Source organism: Crinia signifera, chromosome 4 (genome assembly GCF_055691185.1).
Source record: "Crinia signifera chromosome 4, ASM5569118v1, whole genome shotgun sequence".
NCBI classification, from domain to species: domain Eukaryota; kingdom Metazoa; phylum Chordata; class Amphibia; order Anura; family Myobatrachidae; genus Crinia; species Crinia signifera.
In genome coordinates, this window is record NC_139220.1 from 149,369,789 (window position 1) to 149,389,521 (window position 19,733).

A 19,733-nucleotide genomic window follows, 5' to 3' on the forward strand; every position below is an offset into this window, starting at 1 on the left:
TTGGGACATTGTACCTTTTGAGGTTTTTTTTACATTTTGTTTTGAAAAGACTCTTTCACGTGAGTAGATAAGGCACACTTTTTCTTCAAACTAATTGGTTTTGACAGGTCCACGCCCCTTTTATACAGTTTGTCCACGCCCCCATTTATACATTTTGATATCAAACTTGATACGATCGTATCACGTTTGATATCAAAGTGGTATAAATAATATTAACCCCCGTATTAAAATATAATTGGTTTGATACTGTAACTTCATACACTGATATTGGTTATGTGAAATAACACATATATAAAGTACGCTTAATGTTATCTTAATCAGCTGGTAGAATTTCTAAACATAATGCTAAAAAAGTTGTTAGAAAAATATGGTATACAACAGATATATAATTCGTAGAAATGTAGATCTTGTTTTATATCAAATTTGATTTGTGTAGGATGTCGCGCAACGCCGATCATCAAAACAGCCGGCTGAAAGCCAGGTATTATAACGTATTAAAGCCGGGGAGTTTTTGCGGCTTTGATAAATATTATAAAGCTTTGAAAAATAAATTTAAAAGATCCGATGTGAGAAAATGGTTACAAGAGCAAGACGCGTACACATTGCACAAACCGGCTAGAAAAAACTATAAAAGGAATATGATATGCGTATCGGATATAAATCAACAGTGGCAATGTGATTTGGTATCACTCATAGATCTGGCAAAGCACAACGACGGCGTAAAATATATACTAACCGTCATCGATATATTCAGTAAGAGGGCCTGGGCTGAAAGTCTGACTGCTAAGAGCGCGACGACTGTCGCTAAGGCTTTTGAAAAATTATTCCAACAGGGGGGCGTACCGCGGAAACTACAAACCGATAATGGTAAAGAGTTTCTAAACAAAGTCCTAAAAAAGTTGTTAGAAAAATACGGTATACAACATTTCACAACCAATAATGATGTGAAAGCAGCCGTTATAGAACGCTTCAATAGGACTTTAAAAACACGAATGTGGCGATATTTCACGGCGAATAATACATACCGATATATAGACGTTTTACAAGCGTTCATTACCAGTTATAATAACACATACCATAGAACGATTAAGCGGGCGCCGAATGAGGTGGATGGCTCTAATGCGCTGGATGTCTTCAAGACGATATATGGCGATTACTTTAGAAGTAAGAAAACAAAGGCTTGTTTAGCGGTCGGGGACCACGTTCGTATCTCAAAATATAAGGATATATTTCAGAAAGGTTACGAACAGAGTTTTTCTGAGGAAATATTTGTAATACGCGGCGTGAACACTAAAGGACTTAAGCCGCTTTACACGTTGGAGGATCTCTACGGGGAGGCTATAACGGGGAGTTTTTACCCCGAAGAACTTAAAAGTATACCGAAAAACTATAATAGGATTTACAAAGTGGAGAAGATTTTAAAAAATAAGACGGTTAGAGGGAGGAAACACGTATTAGTCAAGTGGCGTGGATACCCCACAAAATTTAACAGTTGGGTCGCTGCATCGGAGATAAAAGATATATAAACAAAGAGGAAGATGGATGACAAACCCTTCTACATAACATTGCCGAGTAACGCCTCAGCCGATACATTTCCACAAAATAAGATTTCTGACTATACCACAAAGTTAGCAAGGCCTATAGACTTAAGTGGAGATTGGGAAGTAGCTCTTACAGAAATACAATACCCACACACCTGGAATACAATCGATGTGCGTGATTGTGTGTTGAAAATAACAAAGTGGGATGGGACGAGCGGTACAGCAACGAGGGTTTGCGTTAAACCGGGGTTTTATGAAACCATCGGGGCGTTACTGTTTTCTTTCAATGCTGAAATTGACCGACATAAACTGGATGGTTTAAAACTATTGTACGATCCGCTTGAACGAGAGATAATCATCGACAACAAGGCGATGTACAACATCACAGCCGGTCCTAAATTGTCGAGAATACTGGGGTTATACCCGAAAACTAAGTTTTTAAAACCGTGCGCCGACATCAACGGCGGGCAATATACGCTCTTCGTGTACACAGATATTATCGAACATCAGAGGGTCGGTGATAGTTATGTTCCGTTGTTGCGCACCGTTGAAATAAAGGGCCGTAACAACGAGATGGTCACTATACGGTATGAGAAGCCCGATTATGTTCCGTTGTGCAAGACGCATTTTGACACTATAGCCATAGAGATAAAGAATGATCAGAACGAAAACATGTCATTCAAGTTTGGGAAAGCGAACGTGAAACTACATTTCAGACGACGCAAATCCGAATTTTATTAAAGACAATGGTGGCCGTTAAAAATTATGGTGACCCGGGGCTCTACGCGCAATATTATAAAACACAGGCCGGTAATGGATTACCCGGTTTTCACGGCAGCGCGTATATGTACGGGTGCGGTTTAGGTGGAATTTTTCGAAGCCTGTTCAGAAAAGCGGTACCGCTTTTCCGAAGAGGGCTGGCGATAGCAAAGCCCCACGTGAAGAATGCAGCACGCAACATCGCGAAAGACGTCATCGGACAAGCCACAGCGGCGGTTGTGAGCAAAATACACGACGCAAATCAAGCGAAGCAAGATGGATCAGGTTTAATCTATGCCAGGAAAGGGGCGGCTAAAAATAAACGGAAGCGGGCAATACGACTTCCGACATGGTGCAGACCCCTTTTAAACAAAAAACGGAGCAGACGCGGCTTAATTAAAAAAAGGAAACCGAAGCGAAGGGTCGGTGATATTTTTTAAGCATGTCTTTCATACACAATGAATCCATGGAATGCGCAAAATCTGAACTTGACCTTTTTGACGTACCACCGACGCAGACCAGCGTAGAGAAAAGCCTCTACGTCGAAGTTCAACCTTTGGCGGCATTATCCGAGACCGCGCCGCTTGAATTCTACATAGCGGCCAGCGGGGAACACTACTACGATCTGAACAACACGTTGCTGTACGTGACCTGCAAGATCGTACGGCCTGATAACACGGCTATACCTCAAGACGCCAAGGTCGCTCTTATTAATTACCCCATAGCAACTTTATTTAGCCAGGTTGATGTCACTTTGGGCGATAGGCTCATATCACAGTCCAATAATCTTTACGCTTATAGGGCCTACATAGAGACCATACTGAATTATAGCTCAGATGCGTTATCCACAAAACACACAACTGGATTATTCTACAAAGATGTGGCTGGAGAACACAACACAAGAACCCTGGATGGCGTAAACACAGGGTTTATAAAAAGGGCAAGAACAACGGCACAAAGTCGAACGGTTGAATTATTGGGGCCGCTACACTGTGACCTTTTTCATCAACATAAACTAATATTGAACGCCGTGGACTTGAAGATAAAACTCATCAGAAACAAAGATGCTTTCTGCTTAATGTCTGCTGAAGCGGAGCCCTTTAAAATTCAGATTGTTGCAGCGTCCCTGTTTGTGAAAAGGGTTCAGGTCTCACCCGCAGTCCGGATTGGACACGCCCAGGCCTTACTGACCACCAACGCCAAATATGCGATCGATAGAGTGGGCATGAAGATCTATAGCATACCGACGGGGAGTCGCGTATTTAATTTAGAAAATCTGTTTTTAGGACAGGTGCCAAAAACCGTTATAGCCGCTTTTGTAGATAATGAAGCGTTTTCAGGAGCCTATGACAAAAACCCTCTACGGTTTGAACATAAAAATGTAAACTTCGCATCCCTATACCTGGATGGAACACCGCATCCGGCCAAACCATTTCAACCAGACTTTGAACACGGTAACGCGGTTCGCGAGTATATGTCGCTCATTCAGATCACAAATAAGCAGAAATCAGATTCGGGTATACTAATTGACCGTGAAGAGTACCTCAACGGCTACACACTATTTGCTTTTGATCTGTCGCCTGAACAGGAATGCGCGGAGCATCTGTCTCTAATCAGAACCGGAAATCTACGAGCTGAATTCCGGTTTGCAGGAGCACTAGACCGGACAGTCAACATAATAATATACGCATTATTTGATAATATCATCGAGATCAACCAGCGGCGCGATGTGCTGTATGATTATCTATAAATGAAATAAATAATTTTTATATTTATCGTATATTTACCAATATTCATCACCCCATCAGCGATATGAACACATTACAGATAAATTGTATACTGTACGCTAATCCGGTGACGCGCCTGTTTTTTAAAGGGACCTACCCGTGTGATATGCTTCCGAGCGGTAAACTATCGCAATACCCCTGCGCGTTTGTAATCAACACACACACCAGCGCCCAACCGGGGGAGCATTGGTTGGCCGTTTATTTTAACAACCAGCGCGAGTGTTACTTTTTGGACTCTTACGGTTTAGAACCTGACAATCCCCTATTCCCAAAGGCCATAATAAATTTTTTAAACTCAAATTCAAAAAGAATTTACCACCAAAATAAGCAGTTGCAAGGTTTTAACAGTACCGTTTGTGGGCAATATTGTATATACTTTATATTTTTCATGTGTAAAAATTACAAATATACAGATGTGTTGGTCCGTTTTAGTTTTGATACAAAACGTAATGATCGCTATGTATCAAACTTTGTAAGACGTCTCCCTAGAAGTCATTGTTTGAGTCGATATACGGGTAACTGTATACAGTCCTGTGTCACCAGTAACCAACATGTGTTTGATAAAAATAATGTGTAATACAAAATTGTTTGTGTAACTTGTAACTAATGTTGTGATTGAAATGCTGCATGTACATTGCTTATGGTTACTTTCTATTAAAAAATCTTGCTTATTGAACTTTATATCGTGTGATTGCATATTTTTGCAGACAAACTGGTTAGAATCAAAGAACAAAACAGCATTTTATAAATCATAACCATATTTTATTGGTACAGACAATATGTATTTACAGCAAAATAATCACGAATAACACGATAAACTTTACAGTTAAAACAATACACTAAATACATGATACATTACAAATTAAACGTCATCGTACAAATTAAACGCACAAAAATACATCGTATAAAAACATTATAAATTAGTTATATGTTAAAGGTTCAACCACTGCGAATCCTGAAACAGATTTACGGATCTTTTCCTCGGTAGTAAGTATCCGTGTGGCGTTGTTAACCCGGGGGAATTTAAAACATTTATACGACTTTTTTTAATGTTGTGTATTGGGGAGGCTATATTTACATTGCCAATTTCATCATCGTAGATTTCAGCTTTTAAGCGATCTAACTGTAATCTGTTTGATGCATTACCAACTACAGTGGACGGGATATTCAACTCAGCCATAGCGCGCATAAATTCAATCCATCCGTTAGGCATTTTATGACTCGTCACGCTGTGATTTTGCGTGATACCCCTTATCAAGTCTAACACATTGGATCCTGGCACTGTGACGCCTTTATACATAAACACACCCTTGCGGTCCCAATTCGCAATGTCTTTAGAGCGAACCATTTTACTCATTAGTATTTCACAGTTCTTTTTATACCGCGCATTAACACTGTTCAAGACATCGTGGTAAACAGCGTCGGTAGCGTCGTCTTGTGTAGGGTTAGTTGTATCCTCAACAGCATTTGCACCGGGTGATAAAAGCGTTAAAGTTGACATTTCTCTATCAGTTTGTTTACTCAACACCAGGTATCTCTGTAACACAGCTGTGTAGCGTTTTGCCTTTTCATACTCTGATAAAGCATTATTATGTAGTATACTTATGATCTCAGCATCTAGGCCTTGCGTGGCTGTTTTGCGTATATCATCGCTGTTTGGTTTGTTGTTTAAACGGTCTATCTGTTGCTGGGGGACCAGATACATTTTCTCAGCGTATTCCATCACCGATTAGACAGTAGTCCGGTAATTAATGGAATGGCAAATCCTAGCAACGATCCGATAAACCCACCCGACTGTTTCACCAACCTCTTCTTTTTCCCAATGGCGCATTTCTTATTACAAAGCGATTTTATAAGGGACCTCTTCTTTTTAAGGTAGTTCAACTGGCGCTGTGACAGGGGTATTTTACCTTTAAGCGTATTGAGAGCAATCTCACATATGGCTGTCACCAAATCGTTTGAAGCGTTGGATAATATAGCGTTTCTTTGGGCCGGTTTGGCTTTAATGAGGGTTTTTAAAAGGGCCCAATTACGCCTTATCCTGGTCGACATGTTCACAGCTGTTAGAAGCGGTAATGAATGACTATAGGATGCGCGGTTATAGCTATTTAGAACCCCGCTTCTTAACAACATAAGCTACTGGTGTGTCGGGGGGAAATAAACCGCTTCGTAAACGATAATCATCAAGGGCATTGTTTCTTAAATCAACCAGTAAATAACCGTATGGAGGCTCCGTAGCGGACTCATAGGCTTCAAGAAAAAAACGATATTTTGATGGGTACATTTGTCTAGCCAGAATGCTAACCTGCATTTTATCCCTGGGGTTTTTAAACAGGACCATATATTTTGTGTTTAAATGTATAGTCCTGCTCTTTCTACCTTGACAAAATATGTTTTGCACAAGGTACATGACACTGAGATTACGATGGTGCACATACTTTGTGAACGCTTTCTCAACCTCAGAATTATTACTCGCTGCATCCATCAAGTCATCTATCACCGTTAAATTAATCTTATCAGGGGGAAAAAGCTGGTCGTCGCTAAATGACTCGGGCAAACCCTCTATAAAACGCATACCAGGGTGAGCACTCAGAAGTTGGTCATATATCGGTTGCCAACAGGTGTAAAACCAAACAATATTATCAGGTACATGCGTCATATGTGTGGATGCGTGTTGTATTAGTGTTTTCACAAAATAACTTTTCCCCGAATTGGAGGGTCCGGCTAAAATACAGGAGAAGGGGTGTTGAAAACGGATATCCATCTTAATAACCAAATGGTAGGGTTGTAAAATTATCCGTGAGGTTACGTTTAGTGTAAACGCACTTTTGCGTTTTCTGCAGCATACGGGTTTCAATCTGCCAGTACTTTTTCACACGTACTATACCGGGCTGCCTGGTCACAATTTTTTTCTGATCCTCGCCTTTGGGGTTTAAAGGATAATCTAAGACCAGTTCTTTCAGACTGTCAAAGTTAACGTGCTGCTCATTACAAACATTCAACGTTATACCTTTGACCTTGAGGCTCGTCTTGCCGTTGCTTAGTCTATAGCCGTATGACTTGGGGCCGGCTGAAACAAACTCTGTTATATGCGTACCAGATGGTAGTTCGCTGGTCAACTCCCCTAGATAATCGCCTAATGGCGGATTCCAGTCACCGGGCCTGCTGACAAAAATTACAGAATCTGTATCGTGATACAGACATCTATCTTGTAATCTATCCAATAGGTTGTACAACTCGACGCGGGCGTGCGCTGTGGTAAATGCTGCTATAAATATATTTGTTGTTGAAGACCTGGTATAATGGTCTTTGGCGTATTTCCAGTTGACCATAACAGTTTCTGAGTCTATGAAGTCTAAAGCAGACACCTCATAGTGTGGTTGAAAGGCATATTCAAAAAGCTTATCAGGATCTGTCACTAGACAAGTATTGGGCATGTTGCTACGTTGACCAAATTTACCCCATAATGAGTTTAAAAACAATTTAGAAATTTGTCTTTTGGCGGGGTTGACATTTATGTGTTCGTGTCTTAAAGCTATGCCCTCATTTTTTTGATACGCGTCTATGTACTCTTGTTGTTTCACAGAGTCTGTACACCAATCGGGGTAACCAGAAGCCTCCTGTTTATCTCTGAGGTGTGTTTTAATGTAACCTGAAAACAGATCATCAGATCTCTCATCAAAATGCCACACCTCATAGATTTTACACACTTTGTACCCCTTTTCTATAGCAAGATTTATCTCCACTGTGCACCATGTACCGGTTAGGGCGCGGTTTTCTGAGTCATGAACACACGGCTCACACTGTCCAGATTCGGCGCATGTGCGGCACAGCGGAAACATTAACTTACCATTCATTTTAACCGGTAAAACTGGAAAGAAAAGGCCTCGCGGAGGATTAATTTTTAATTTAACAAAACCAAAATACTTTGTGACATCATCAAAGTCCTTATAAATGATGCGTGGGTGACGTATAGGATATGTTTTGGTCTTGTTGACAAATGGGTATAGGCTAGTAAAGTCAAAATAGTGTATTTTTTCATCGCACTCTGTCTTGTGATAAAGTTTTATGGCGTTAGTGCGGCCGCCATAAAGACCATCACGAGGATCCAAGGGGTCAGGGATTTCCAAACCTTTCAGAAAAACCTGAAGCTCCTCATCAGTCTCCCTCATTTTCTTCCACTCACAACCCCACATCTCCCTTATCTGAAATCCACACCGTTTAAGGTATTGTATCCTTAACTGTGTCTTGTGCCGCAGTTGACCGTAGGTTGTTTTAGTCAGATTGTTTTCATCATCGGTTTTGTAACAGTTGTCACAACCGTGATAAAAACACCCCTGGAATTCAAAAGCTGTTGGCACGCCGTTAATCACGGCGTAACCATCCAGACTGTATCTACCGACTTTCTTCTCACCACCTTGTAAAGCGTGTCTTATACTCACACCTTCTTTGTGTTCTATGTACATTAACCACTGTATGGCTGGTGTTGAGTAACGCTTCTGGGTCTTGTGATAGTTATCACCCGGTACAAGAGCCAATGTGTTTGCCTGTAAATATTTACAACGATACATAGCCATACAAACCGACGCTAAAGTCGTCAGTTGGAATGGATCAACGTGACGTTTAACGGCTACATCTTTTTTCTCTGTCGCTATTACAAACTCCTGTTCTGTCATGGCTATAACGGCTGATCTGAAAGCTGCGCACCCTTTTTGCAATATTCTGACATCCTCTTTACAATATCGTATTAATTCTTTTTGAAAATTAAACGCCTTGTGTTTGTTTTTTTCGTACCACTCTGTAACATCAGCGGCCTCCTTAGGCATCATGTGTTGTAGGCCAAAATATTCTATTGAGGGCATGACCCCTATGTAATTTTGGTTATCGGCTGTGTTAAAAAAATGCGGGAAATGACCTTTAACGCCATCAAATCCCATGGCCTTTGGAAATCTGCTCAATTTCATGGGGAGAAAATTGAGAGAGTCTATAAACCTAATCTTCAGATCTTTTATTGTGATACACATTATGTTTCCGCCATTAGAGATGAGGGATACTGTATACCGTTCTTTGATGATCTTGTTCAATACAAAATACGAATCATACCGCCCAGCGTTATGGGCTATGAATGTGTAATGCGCAAATTTTGGTTTCATGAACGTCTTTACAAAATCATCGATACAAGCTTTGCCCTTAAACTCCCAGGATTTCTCACCCATTAATGTGAGAGCGTAACAGTAGTTTGGTATATGTATACCTGTCTCCTGCATGCATTCGAAATCAAAAAAGATGTATTTGGTGGTGGGTTCTTCCGCTTTGATGGGCTGTATGTAACACAAATGATCCGCAAACCCATCAACATATGCCTTGCAAGTAGAACACTTTAGCCCCTGACACTCATGAGACCTGCGACGGTAGAGACAACACCTGTCGCAATAAACATGTTCAAGACAGGATATTTTGCGATCTAAAGCTAAGGATTTGTGCTCCTCTAAACATTCACGCGATCTGCAAAACACCCTACAAACCGAACATCTTAATGCGGAAGCCCCATCATCAACGCACGCTTGTCTGTGACAAGCCTTACAAAAGAAAAGACAATCGTGGCTATTTTTGCGCTCATAAGTTCGATTACATAAGGAACAGAAATATCTCGATCCGAGAAATGCGCAGATATTAATCAGGCCATAATAGTGTGAATCGTGATATAATACATACAGGGTATCACCGTAGCGCGATTCTGAAGAATAGTAATGCCAAGAACGATTATTATGATATAATATTGTAATTTTTGTTTTTAAGTGTTTTTCAAAAACAACAACGTCGCTAAAGCTGACTGCTTTATCGATCGGTAGGTTCAAATCCTTATGAATTTGAAGCGCCCGATCGTGTATTTCAGTGTCTGTGGCATTACCTTTATCCAGAAGTTTGCAGATCGATGCCGCAAAGCACAAATAATTGTGCGTATTGTTGAAATCATACAGGTGTCTTCTGCGCCTTTCTATAATTAAGCTGTATGGAATGCGTCTAAGGCCGCGACCAGTTAGGGCCCCACCCGCTCTATTTCTAAAAACAGTGATCACAAACCTTAAACCCGTGCCTAATAAGAATTCAGCGTTACTTTGAAGAGTGTTTGTAATTTGATTCAAGAAACTGACAGCGTCTAATGATTCTTGCGGCTTTCGGTGTGAGTAGATGGCGTTGTGTAAACCACCCCCCTCCAATCTTAACTGTACACGATCATTAGGGTCAACACCAACCATGAATTCATCAATCATAACCTGTATAGCGTTGTGTACGGCTTCAACACCCTCTGCAAATGATGTAACTCTTTCCAAATTAACAAATTGAAAATGATTATGATACTCAATAGCTCTGAAATTAGGATGGTGTCGCTCATACCTGTTAACAGCTTCTAAGTACACATCTCGCCGACCTTCACCATTACCGGGTGGCGCACCCCCATCTATGTCATTATGCATGGGCGTTGCGGGGTGTTCAACATTGTCAGGTGACGCAGCGTCACCCGGTAATGGTTGGTCCGGTGATTTGTCAGCCTGTGCACCTGGGGTTGGGGTTGTGCATCGCCCCCTGTGTTGTTTACGCTTTCTCAGCCTGTATATGCATTTTAAAGCCTGTTTTATTTTCGAACGGCGAAATAAGTGTGAGATTTTGCACGGTACATTTGCTTTAATTCTTGGGACTTTTTTACACACATGTAAATTACGTTTCAATCCATAACCCACCATGCCTAGTCACGGATCCGTTTCAATTATCTCTGCAAAATGATACATGTTCGCTTTAATAAAATCCCTAGTCCTCACGGTCTCTGCTATATGGTTTGATGTTACATTCATGTACATTTCTACAAGTTCTTTAATGATCTCTGGCTTCTTTTTTGAACCATAAAGCTCATCTTTTATACGGTTCAACATGGTATTGACATTTCTACGCATGTACCCTATATGCTCACGCATCCTCCCCATGACCGCGTAGTATTGTATTTCCGCATCTTGTCCTAATTGTTCCACATTCTGACCCCCATCAACTATGTCTGTCGATACCACGGTCGGCGGGGCATCCACACCGCCCGATGCGGTTGCCTCGCCGACCGTGGTAAAAACACTGGGCAGTTTTGTGTAATCATCACCCATTACTTTATCAGGGATTCCGGCTACAGATGTTACAGCCTCATCATCATTCTGTGGTGTATCTGAGACTGACTCTTCACTAGGGGTGATAAAAAATGTTTGACCATTTAAGTCCTCATCATTAGCGGATAATGTATCTGCAGGCGTGTTACTGACCACGCTTTGCGTTTCTGTAGTATGATGTTCCTGCGTGTCTGAAATTACGATGACATCATCATCCGTCAGCGGCGTGTATCTCTCTCTTGACAGTCGTAAAGTTTTACGAGTCTTCACAGTCTTTGTATTACCGGCAATGTCAATGTCGGATTCAGTAGGTGTTGCAGGTGTTGTAAATGCGTGCGGGTAATCCACATTACTCACGGTTGGCACTGTTTGTAATGCAATTCTTTTTCTCACGGGTCTACCTTCCGAATATTTCAATCTTCTTTTAAGGTCTGATAAATCGGCCTTGTTTTCTTGACCGACTCGACTTTTTGTAATTCTCCGCTTGCTTGGCTTGAAATCGTCGCGCTCGGTGGCCATGATCTCGGCCCTTGATACATCTTCTTGAAGTTGTGGGTCGATCACCGTTTTAGCTGATTCACCCCCATCCATTTCAGCATTGAGTGGTTGAGCAACCCCGGCCGCTGCTATCATTTTTGCGAATCGTCGCGGATCCGCTGTAAATAAAAAATAACAACGTTTTAGTTACACATTCGCGGACACTAAGACAACCGCTTTATAACACCTTCAGACCCGCCTCCCAAAACACCCACCCCATCCATGTCGGTTTGCATCTACACAGTCTGTTTAACACCTGTGGTTTCCATTTGTAAAGAACAATGATGAACGCGGTCCTTTATAAGAAACTAAATAAATAAACATTACATTACACACCTGAATATTTGCCAGATCTTTCCATCGGCGTGGTTCCTACTGTAATAAAAATCACACCGTTTTAGTTACACATACGCGGCCACAAAGACAGTCGCTTTATAACAACTTCAGACCTCCCAACCCCCACCTTCCTTGTCGGTTTTCATCTACACAGTCTGTTTAATACCTGTGGTTTCCATTTGTAAAGAACAGTGGTAAATGTTGTGCTATATAAGAAACCAAATAAATAAACATACACGGGTATTTGTCAAAGGTTTGCGCCGGCATGGTTCCTTTAAACAATGACCAGAAAGCTTGATCGCTGATCTGTGTTCTTTTTGCTCCTTTAGCCAATGTGCTGTTGGGTTGTTTGGCGTTTGATCCAACACTCGATGTCGGTTCTCTGTATCCGGATGGTCCCGCTTCACACGTATCGGCCCTAGGTACCGTAGGTTCATACCGGCTAGCTATGTCATCTGTAATACATACATTATCAATTAACGACACATTCGCCGACTTGAGAAAAAAAAAAAAAAACGTCATTTAAGTCATGATAACAACAACTCCTGTGGACACTATTCATGATTTTGCGACGATATGTAACATTTAACACAAAAACACATTATAAAAACATCACCAGCCAATCGTCAAAATTCACCTTGTATAGCCGGGGTCTGGTATAGCTGTTTATAGTGTTTTGCCGATGGTAAATTCCAGAGATCATCCATTATGTGTTCTGCATCAGATTTCGACATAATCGGCGATACTAACAGAGAACAAATAACACATTAATATCACAGGCTGTATAAAAATGAATATAACAGGATATATATATATATATATATATATATATGAGTGAGAACGTGAGAGTTCGCGCGAGATAGCGTGAGAGAGAGAGAGAGAGAGAGAGAGACATATTTTTGGAAATAATAATATATCACATTTTTTTAACATACATCACATTTTTTTTTTTGACGGCTTATGATCACCTACATTTTTGCGATTCGGACAAATCAGAGTATGCTGCGTATGGGTTTTCGAATGTCGTCAGATCCGGCCCGACTGTGAAATCCGAACCATATGATCCAACTTCAGATGCGTCATTTGTGACATCTGAAACTGATTTATGGGATTAACAATTTAATAAAAAATAATATATACATAAAAAATAAAATAAAAATTAACACAACAATTTTGTAGAACGAAAAATACAATCAACACGTGTAACATTAATACCAATAGGGCGCTTGATAATTAACACCAACAGAGTAACATTTATAACCACCAACAACAATGTGTCTTTGATCTGTAAACTTACATGTATTTGTCTGCTCATTTGACTGCTGTTGAAAGCTGGGTAAATCTTGAAAGTCTCTGAGACTTATTTTATTTGCATTAATGGTTTTGTATTCCTTTCTCTGTAATAAATAATAATAATAAGTTGAAATAACAATACAATAAGCTATTGTTAAACTATTGTAAATATCATATACACACCTGCATGTTGGCGTTTTGTTGATAGCTTAAGTTCAAAGGTGTTTTCTGCAACAACCACTAGATGGCACTGTTGATAATAAAAGATAACACGATAAGTTTCCATAACGAAATTTGCGTGCACAAAATCACATAAAACTATTAACGCTCTCACAAAAACCTGATCTATGAATACCTCCTGACATTGTATTCTATAGTTCAGCCAATAAAAATTAATTACAGGTGATCCGACAAAGCTACTGCCGCACCCCATCATATCCATGCGTGGTCAGCAGACCGCACATCACAAGCCGCCAGTATGCCAGCATGCACACACACAATACATTACAATACAATGAATGCAGCAGCATACTATATTTTAAGATTGTTTAAAGTGTTTTTAAAAGCAATATGTATAATGTACAGCCCACAATACACTAACCACTTCCTAAATAAATGATTAACCACAAGCCGCCAGTATGCCAGCGTGTACTCCAAATACATTACAATACAATGAATGCAGCAGCAAACTATATTTTAAGATTGTTTAAAGTGTTTTTAAAAGCAATATGTATAATGTACACCCCACAATACACTAACCACTTCCTAAATAAATGATTAACCACAAGCCGCCAGTATGCCAGCGTGTACTCCAAATACATTACAATACAATGAATGCAGCAGCAAACTATATTTTAAGATTGTTTAAAGTGTTTTTAAAAGCAATATGTATAATGTACAGCCCACAATACACTAACCACTTCCTAAATAAATGATTAACCACAAGCCGCCAGTATGCCAGCGTGTACTCCAAATACATTACAATACAATGAATGCAGCAGCAAACTATATTTTAAGATTGTTTAAAGTGTTTTTAAAAGCAATATGTATAATGTACAGCCCACAATACACTAACCACTTCCTAAATAAATGATTAACCACAAGCCGCCAGTATGCCAGCGTGTACTCCAAATACATTACAATACAATGAATGCAGCAGCAAACTATATTTTAAGATTGTTTAAAGTGTTTTTAAAAGCAATATGTATAATGTACAGCCCACAATACACTAACCACTTCCTAAATAAATGATTAACCACAAGCCGCCAGTATGCCAGCGTGTACTCCAAATACATTACAATACAATGAATGCAGCAGCAAACTATATTTTAAGATTGTTTAAAGTGTTTTTAAAAGCAATATGTATAATGTACAGCCCACAATACGCTAATCACTTCCTAAATAAATGATTAACCACAAGCCGCCAGTATGCCAGCGTGTACTCCAAATACATTACAATACAATGAATGCAGCAGCAAACTATATTTTAAGATTGTTTAAAGTGTTTTTAAAAACAATATGTATAATGTACACCCCACAAAACACTAACCACTTCCTAAATAAATGATTAACCACAAGCCGCCAGTATGCCCGCTTGTACTCCCAATACATTACAATACAATGCATACAGCCGCAAACTATATATATATATATATATATATATATATATATATATTTATTTAGAAAATTAAATTAGTCTTACCCTCTGTTCTGGAACAAAACTTCAAGTCAAAACTTCAAGTTCTCTGTCTTGAATAGTGTGTGTGTGTGAAGACCTTCAACCTCAATGTGTGGCAGATGCCTGGTAGTTGTCTGGTCCCATGGAGAACATATTTATACGTTTCAGTCAGTTAACACATCTGTGTTGCATTTGTCTCATTTGAATATTCATGAGTTGTGTTCCAAAGTCATAGCCAGACATATCAAATATATATATATATATATATATATATATATATATATATATATATATATATATATATATTGATTTAAATAACATAGCATATTGTGCAAAACACAGCTGTGTTCAGAATATTTAGCTCGATAAAATGCCACTAAATTGCCCCCCTGAATAAAAAACCCTTATTCTTATTAAATAATTGTCAGATATGGCACACCATCAACAACAGGCTACATAAGCCCTATATATATATATGGGCCTTTGTCATCATTTTGGAAGATTCCCGAATAAATCTTTTTACAAATACCATCTGGACTTCTATATGATTGATCAACAGATTTGTTGTATATGTATGTGTATGCTTTTTAATTTAAAATATATACCTTATCCACTACACCTGTGTAATTTGATTGAGATATATATATATATATATATATATATATATATATATATATATCTGATTTAAATAATATAGCATTTTATCCATATTTTATTCATCACATAATATAATGATACCATCACATTACACATATATATATTTATATATACTGTATATATATATATATATATATATATATATATATATATACTGTATATAGCTATATATATATATATATATATATATATACTTTATATAAATCCTTTATTTATCAGCATTGATAATGTTCAGTTAAATATAATACAGTATATAAGTTAATTCTGTAGTCTCTAGCTCCGTCTGGAACTTGCTTGCAACTGCAATACATGGCCACTAGATGCCACTCATGCTCTGTTGCAAAGATTTCATGGCCTTTCTTTGTTCTGTCTAAACTAATTAAACGGTTAGCCGTGTGAAAATGTTTTTTTCAGAGGTATGTGCTTTCTAATGAATATAATTGTTACCAGCCCTGCTGTGCTGTCTACGCTAATTGCGTCATACGTAAATGTCAACGTCTTCAAAGACTATGGAATCCGGTGTTTAAAATTACTTTTGAAAATTACAATCATCCGTCATATCTGATGTCTTTCTAAAAGTAACACTATACTTCTCACGCTGTGTGTCTTTAAATTTAAATGCCTACAACATGTCAGGACCAGACTGAATGGCTCTGTATCTTTAAATGCATAACATATGTATACCCAGACCTCTTTGTTATGTACGCGGATATTTCATTTATTTTAAAAGCAAGAAGGACCTTAGATGCTGTGGACGTTATCGTGTTGGGATATAACTTTTTATTTTTATTTTATTTATTTTTGATACACGTTTGGTCAGCCACATCGTTGTAGCGCTTTTGGCTCGTTCTAAGGTCAGTGTTATTATAGTTGGTAATGAACTGCCTGTATTATTCACTGTGAAAGATCTATGAGCTATACCAAATCACATTGCCCTTTTAAATTTATTTTTCAAAGCTTTATAATATTTATCAAAGCCGCAAAAACTCCCCGGCTTTAATACGTTATAATACCTGGCTTTCAGCCGGCTGTTTTGATGATCGGCGTTGCGCGACATCCTACACAAATCAAATTTGATATAAAACAAGATCTACATTTCTACGAATTATATATCTGTTGTATACCATATTTTTCTAACAACTTTTTTAGCATTATGTTTAGAAATTCTACCAGCTGATTAAGATAACATTAAGCGTACTTTATATATGTGTTATTTCACATAACCAATATCAGTGTATGAAGTTACAGTATCAAACCAATTATATTTTAATACGGGGGTTAATATTATTTATACCACTTTGATATCAAACGTGATACGATCGTATCAAGTTTGATATCAAAATGTATAAATGGGGGCGTGGACAAACTGTATAAAAGGGGCGTGGACCTGTCAAAACCAATTAGTTTGAAGAAAAAGTGTGCCTTATCTACTCACGTGAACAAAACTGTAAAGCAATGAACAGTTTTGCAAAAGGTCTGGAACATGGAGGACTGATCTAATTCCAAACAAGCCATTACCTTCAATGTTACCTTTATCATTACCCCAACAAGAGGACTTCAGCTTCCAACACATCCTAGTACAATTTAAATTGGTAATAATTCCCATATTAACCCTGCCAATGGGATACATATGATATGCCGGTGGACAGGATGCCAGCGGTCAACAAACCTGTCTGCCTGTGCTGGGACTGGTGGAAGACAATCAGGGCAGACTGTGGGTGGAAAGACTGTTGGTCCTTGGTTCCCTTCCTCCAGTGGCTCTGAAACAAGTAACAAAAGTTTACAGATAAAATAGGGATTTCTCCCATTTCCCAAAAGCCGCGTTAATTGCTAAATTTAACACTGGCAATGGAATAGGGAAAAACCTTGTTGCTATGGGAAAAATTCTGCACCAGGAATTTTTATTTAACTTTTCTCTCAAGTGGATATGTCCCATTAAGTCTAGAAGTTATTCTCTCCTGTTCCTTATTTGTTTGAAAGTGATGCTGGCACATTAAAGTGTTATCAATATGGGTGGATATTTTTCTCTTCTTAACGGAGGAACCTGATACACCGTTCTCTACACACAGCCATTTTGGGCACACACTTAAGAACAGTGGCTTGCAGCCTTTACTCATATACAATGCAGCACGGATGGTGTAATGGTTAGCATTACTGCCTCACAGCGCTGAGGTCATGGGTTCGTTCCCCACCATGGCTCTAACTGTGTGAGTTTGTATATTCTCCCCGTGCCTGCGTGGGTTTCCTCCGGGTACTCCGGTTTCCTCCCACAATCCAAAAATATACAGATAGGTTAATTGGCTTCCAACAAAATTAACCCTATAATGTCTGTGTGTGCGTGTACATGTGGTAGGGAATATAGATTGTAAGCTCCACTGGGGCAGGGACTGATGTGAATGTTCAAATATTCTCTATAAAGCGCTGCGGAATATGTATGCGCTATATAAGAAACTGTTTATAAATAAATAAATTTAGCACAGCATTTGTAAAGCAAATAATCTGTAAAGACTAAACTATAGTTATTTGCATTTTTAATTATAAATAATGTCTATTAATTGCTTTATTACTAAAGCAATCACAAAACACAATAAGAAATAATATTTTACGCATTTATAATATTTAGTGCTTAATCTTCACACAACAGAAATGTAGGAAATTTAATATATACCTGGACACACTTAGCAACTAATTTTCTCCTATGATTTATTGATCCCTTCTCTAGAGTCTTATGGATGCAAGTGTAAGTCTGTTCTGTTAGCATGCCCAGTATGAAATCATATACAGTATTGTATACTATAAACATGTATACAGTATTTTATACTATAAACATACTTGCCTAACCTATCAGAAGCGGTGAGAGACTCCCTTTTTTTGGTAGCCTCATACAGCCCAGGAAGGGTAAGTGATTCTCCTGCATCCTCCCTCTTTCCTTGTGATGCAGAAAGAATTATGATAAAATCAGGGAAAATCCTGTGATGGTACAAAGGGGTGGGCTAAAAGTTTGAAATTATGTCATTATGTCAAAGGGTCTACTTGCATAACAGTGCTGTCCTACCCCCCCTCCGAAGTGTAGTGCTGCATCTCCTCTGGAAAGGTGGGAAAAAAAGTAGATAAGTATGACTATAAATCAGGCAAGTAACAAAACTAAATTTACAGTCCAGTCAGGGCCGGTGCTGGGGTGTTCAGCGCCCCCCTGCAAACTATAAATTTGTACCCCCCCATACTTTACAAAGAGTAAAGTATGGGGCATATTGTGCATGCTGAAAGCAAAGGGTGTATAATAACCATAGAAGTAGTGCCTCTTACACACATGTTCACAGTCACAGCAGTGTCGTAACTAGACATTTTTATGCCCTGTACTAGAAATGGAATTGGTGTGTGTGTCCCCTCGTTCTCACACAAACAGCAAAGACAGGATCCCTGCGCGCCGAAGGCATGCAGCAAAAATTTAGAGTGTTGTAGGGAAGGGGCGTGGCCTCATGATAGTACCAATTCACATTACAACACACAGTAGTGTCCGTTATTAACATTAAACTACACAGGTGTGCCACTTTTACACACTGTGACAGGATTACGCACATCGTAATGCCTATTACCATAGGCGTGCGCACGGGGGGTGCCGGGGGTGCACAGGCACCTCCTAATGACCGGTCAAGCACTTTTTTTTTAATAGTGCCCGGAGCTCTGAAAACACTTTCTCCCCAGTGCCCACACCATCATGCCCCTCCATACAGCAGCCATCCTCGGATCCCATCTCCAACGGTGGCCCAGCGCGGACTGTGAGGGGGTTGCAGATTACTATCAGCTCTCAGGAGAGGCGGCCGCGGGAGCCGGCTGTTGACCTGACCGTGGACAGGAAGTGCTAGCAAGAGCCGAGACAGCGGCTCCTGCAGCTTGCTTGCGCTTCCTGTGCGCGACCCCCTACAACCCCCTCACAGTCCGCACTGGGCCGCCGGCGTTGGAGATGGGATCCGAGGATGGCTGCTGTACGGAG

The 19,733-nt window shown here is 39.5% G+C and overlaps 1 protein-coding gene across 1 annotated transcript; it reads right to left on the bottom strand.

Annotated features, from left to right (window-relative positions):
• Positions 1-10,169: 10,169 nt before the first annotated feature.
• Positions 10,170-13,203, bottom strand: LOC146074534 (uncharacterized). The gene is made up of 5 exons (XM_083182751.1): positions 13,084-13,203; positions 12,749-12,856; positions 12,348-12,566; positions 12,112-12,150; positions 10,170-11,894 (listed from the first exon to the last, which is right to left on the bottom strand). Exons 2-5 carry the CDS (start codon positions 12,843-12,845, stop codon positions 10,840-10,842), a joined length of 1,410 nt encoding a protein of 469 aa, XP_083038877.1. The 5' UTR covers positions 12,846-12,856; positions 13,084-13,203; the 3' UTR covers positions 10,170-10,839.
• Between the last annotated feature and the right edge of the window lie 6,530 nt (positions 13,204-19,733).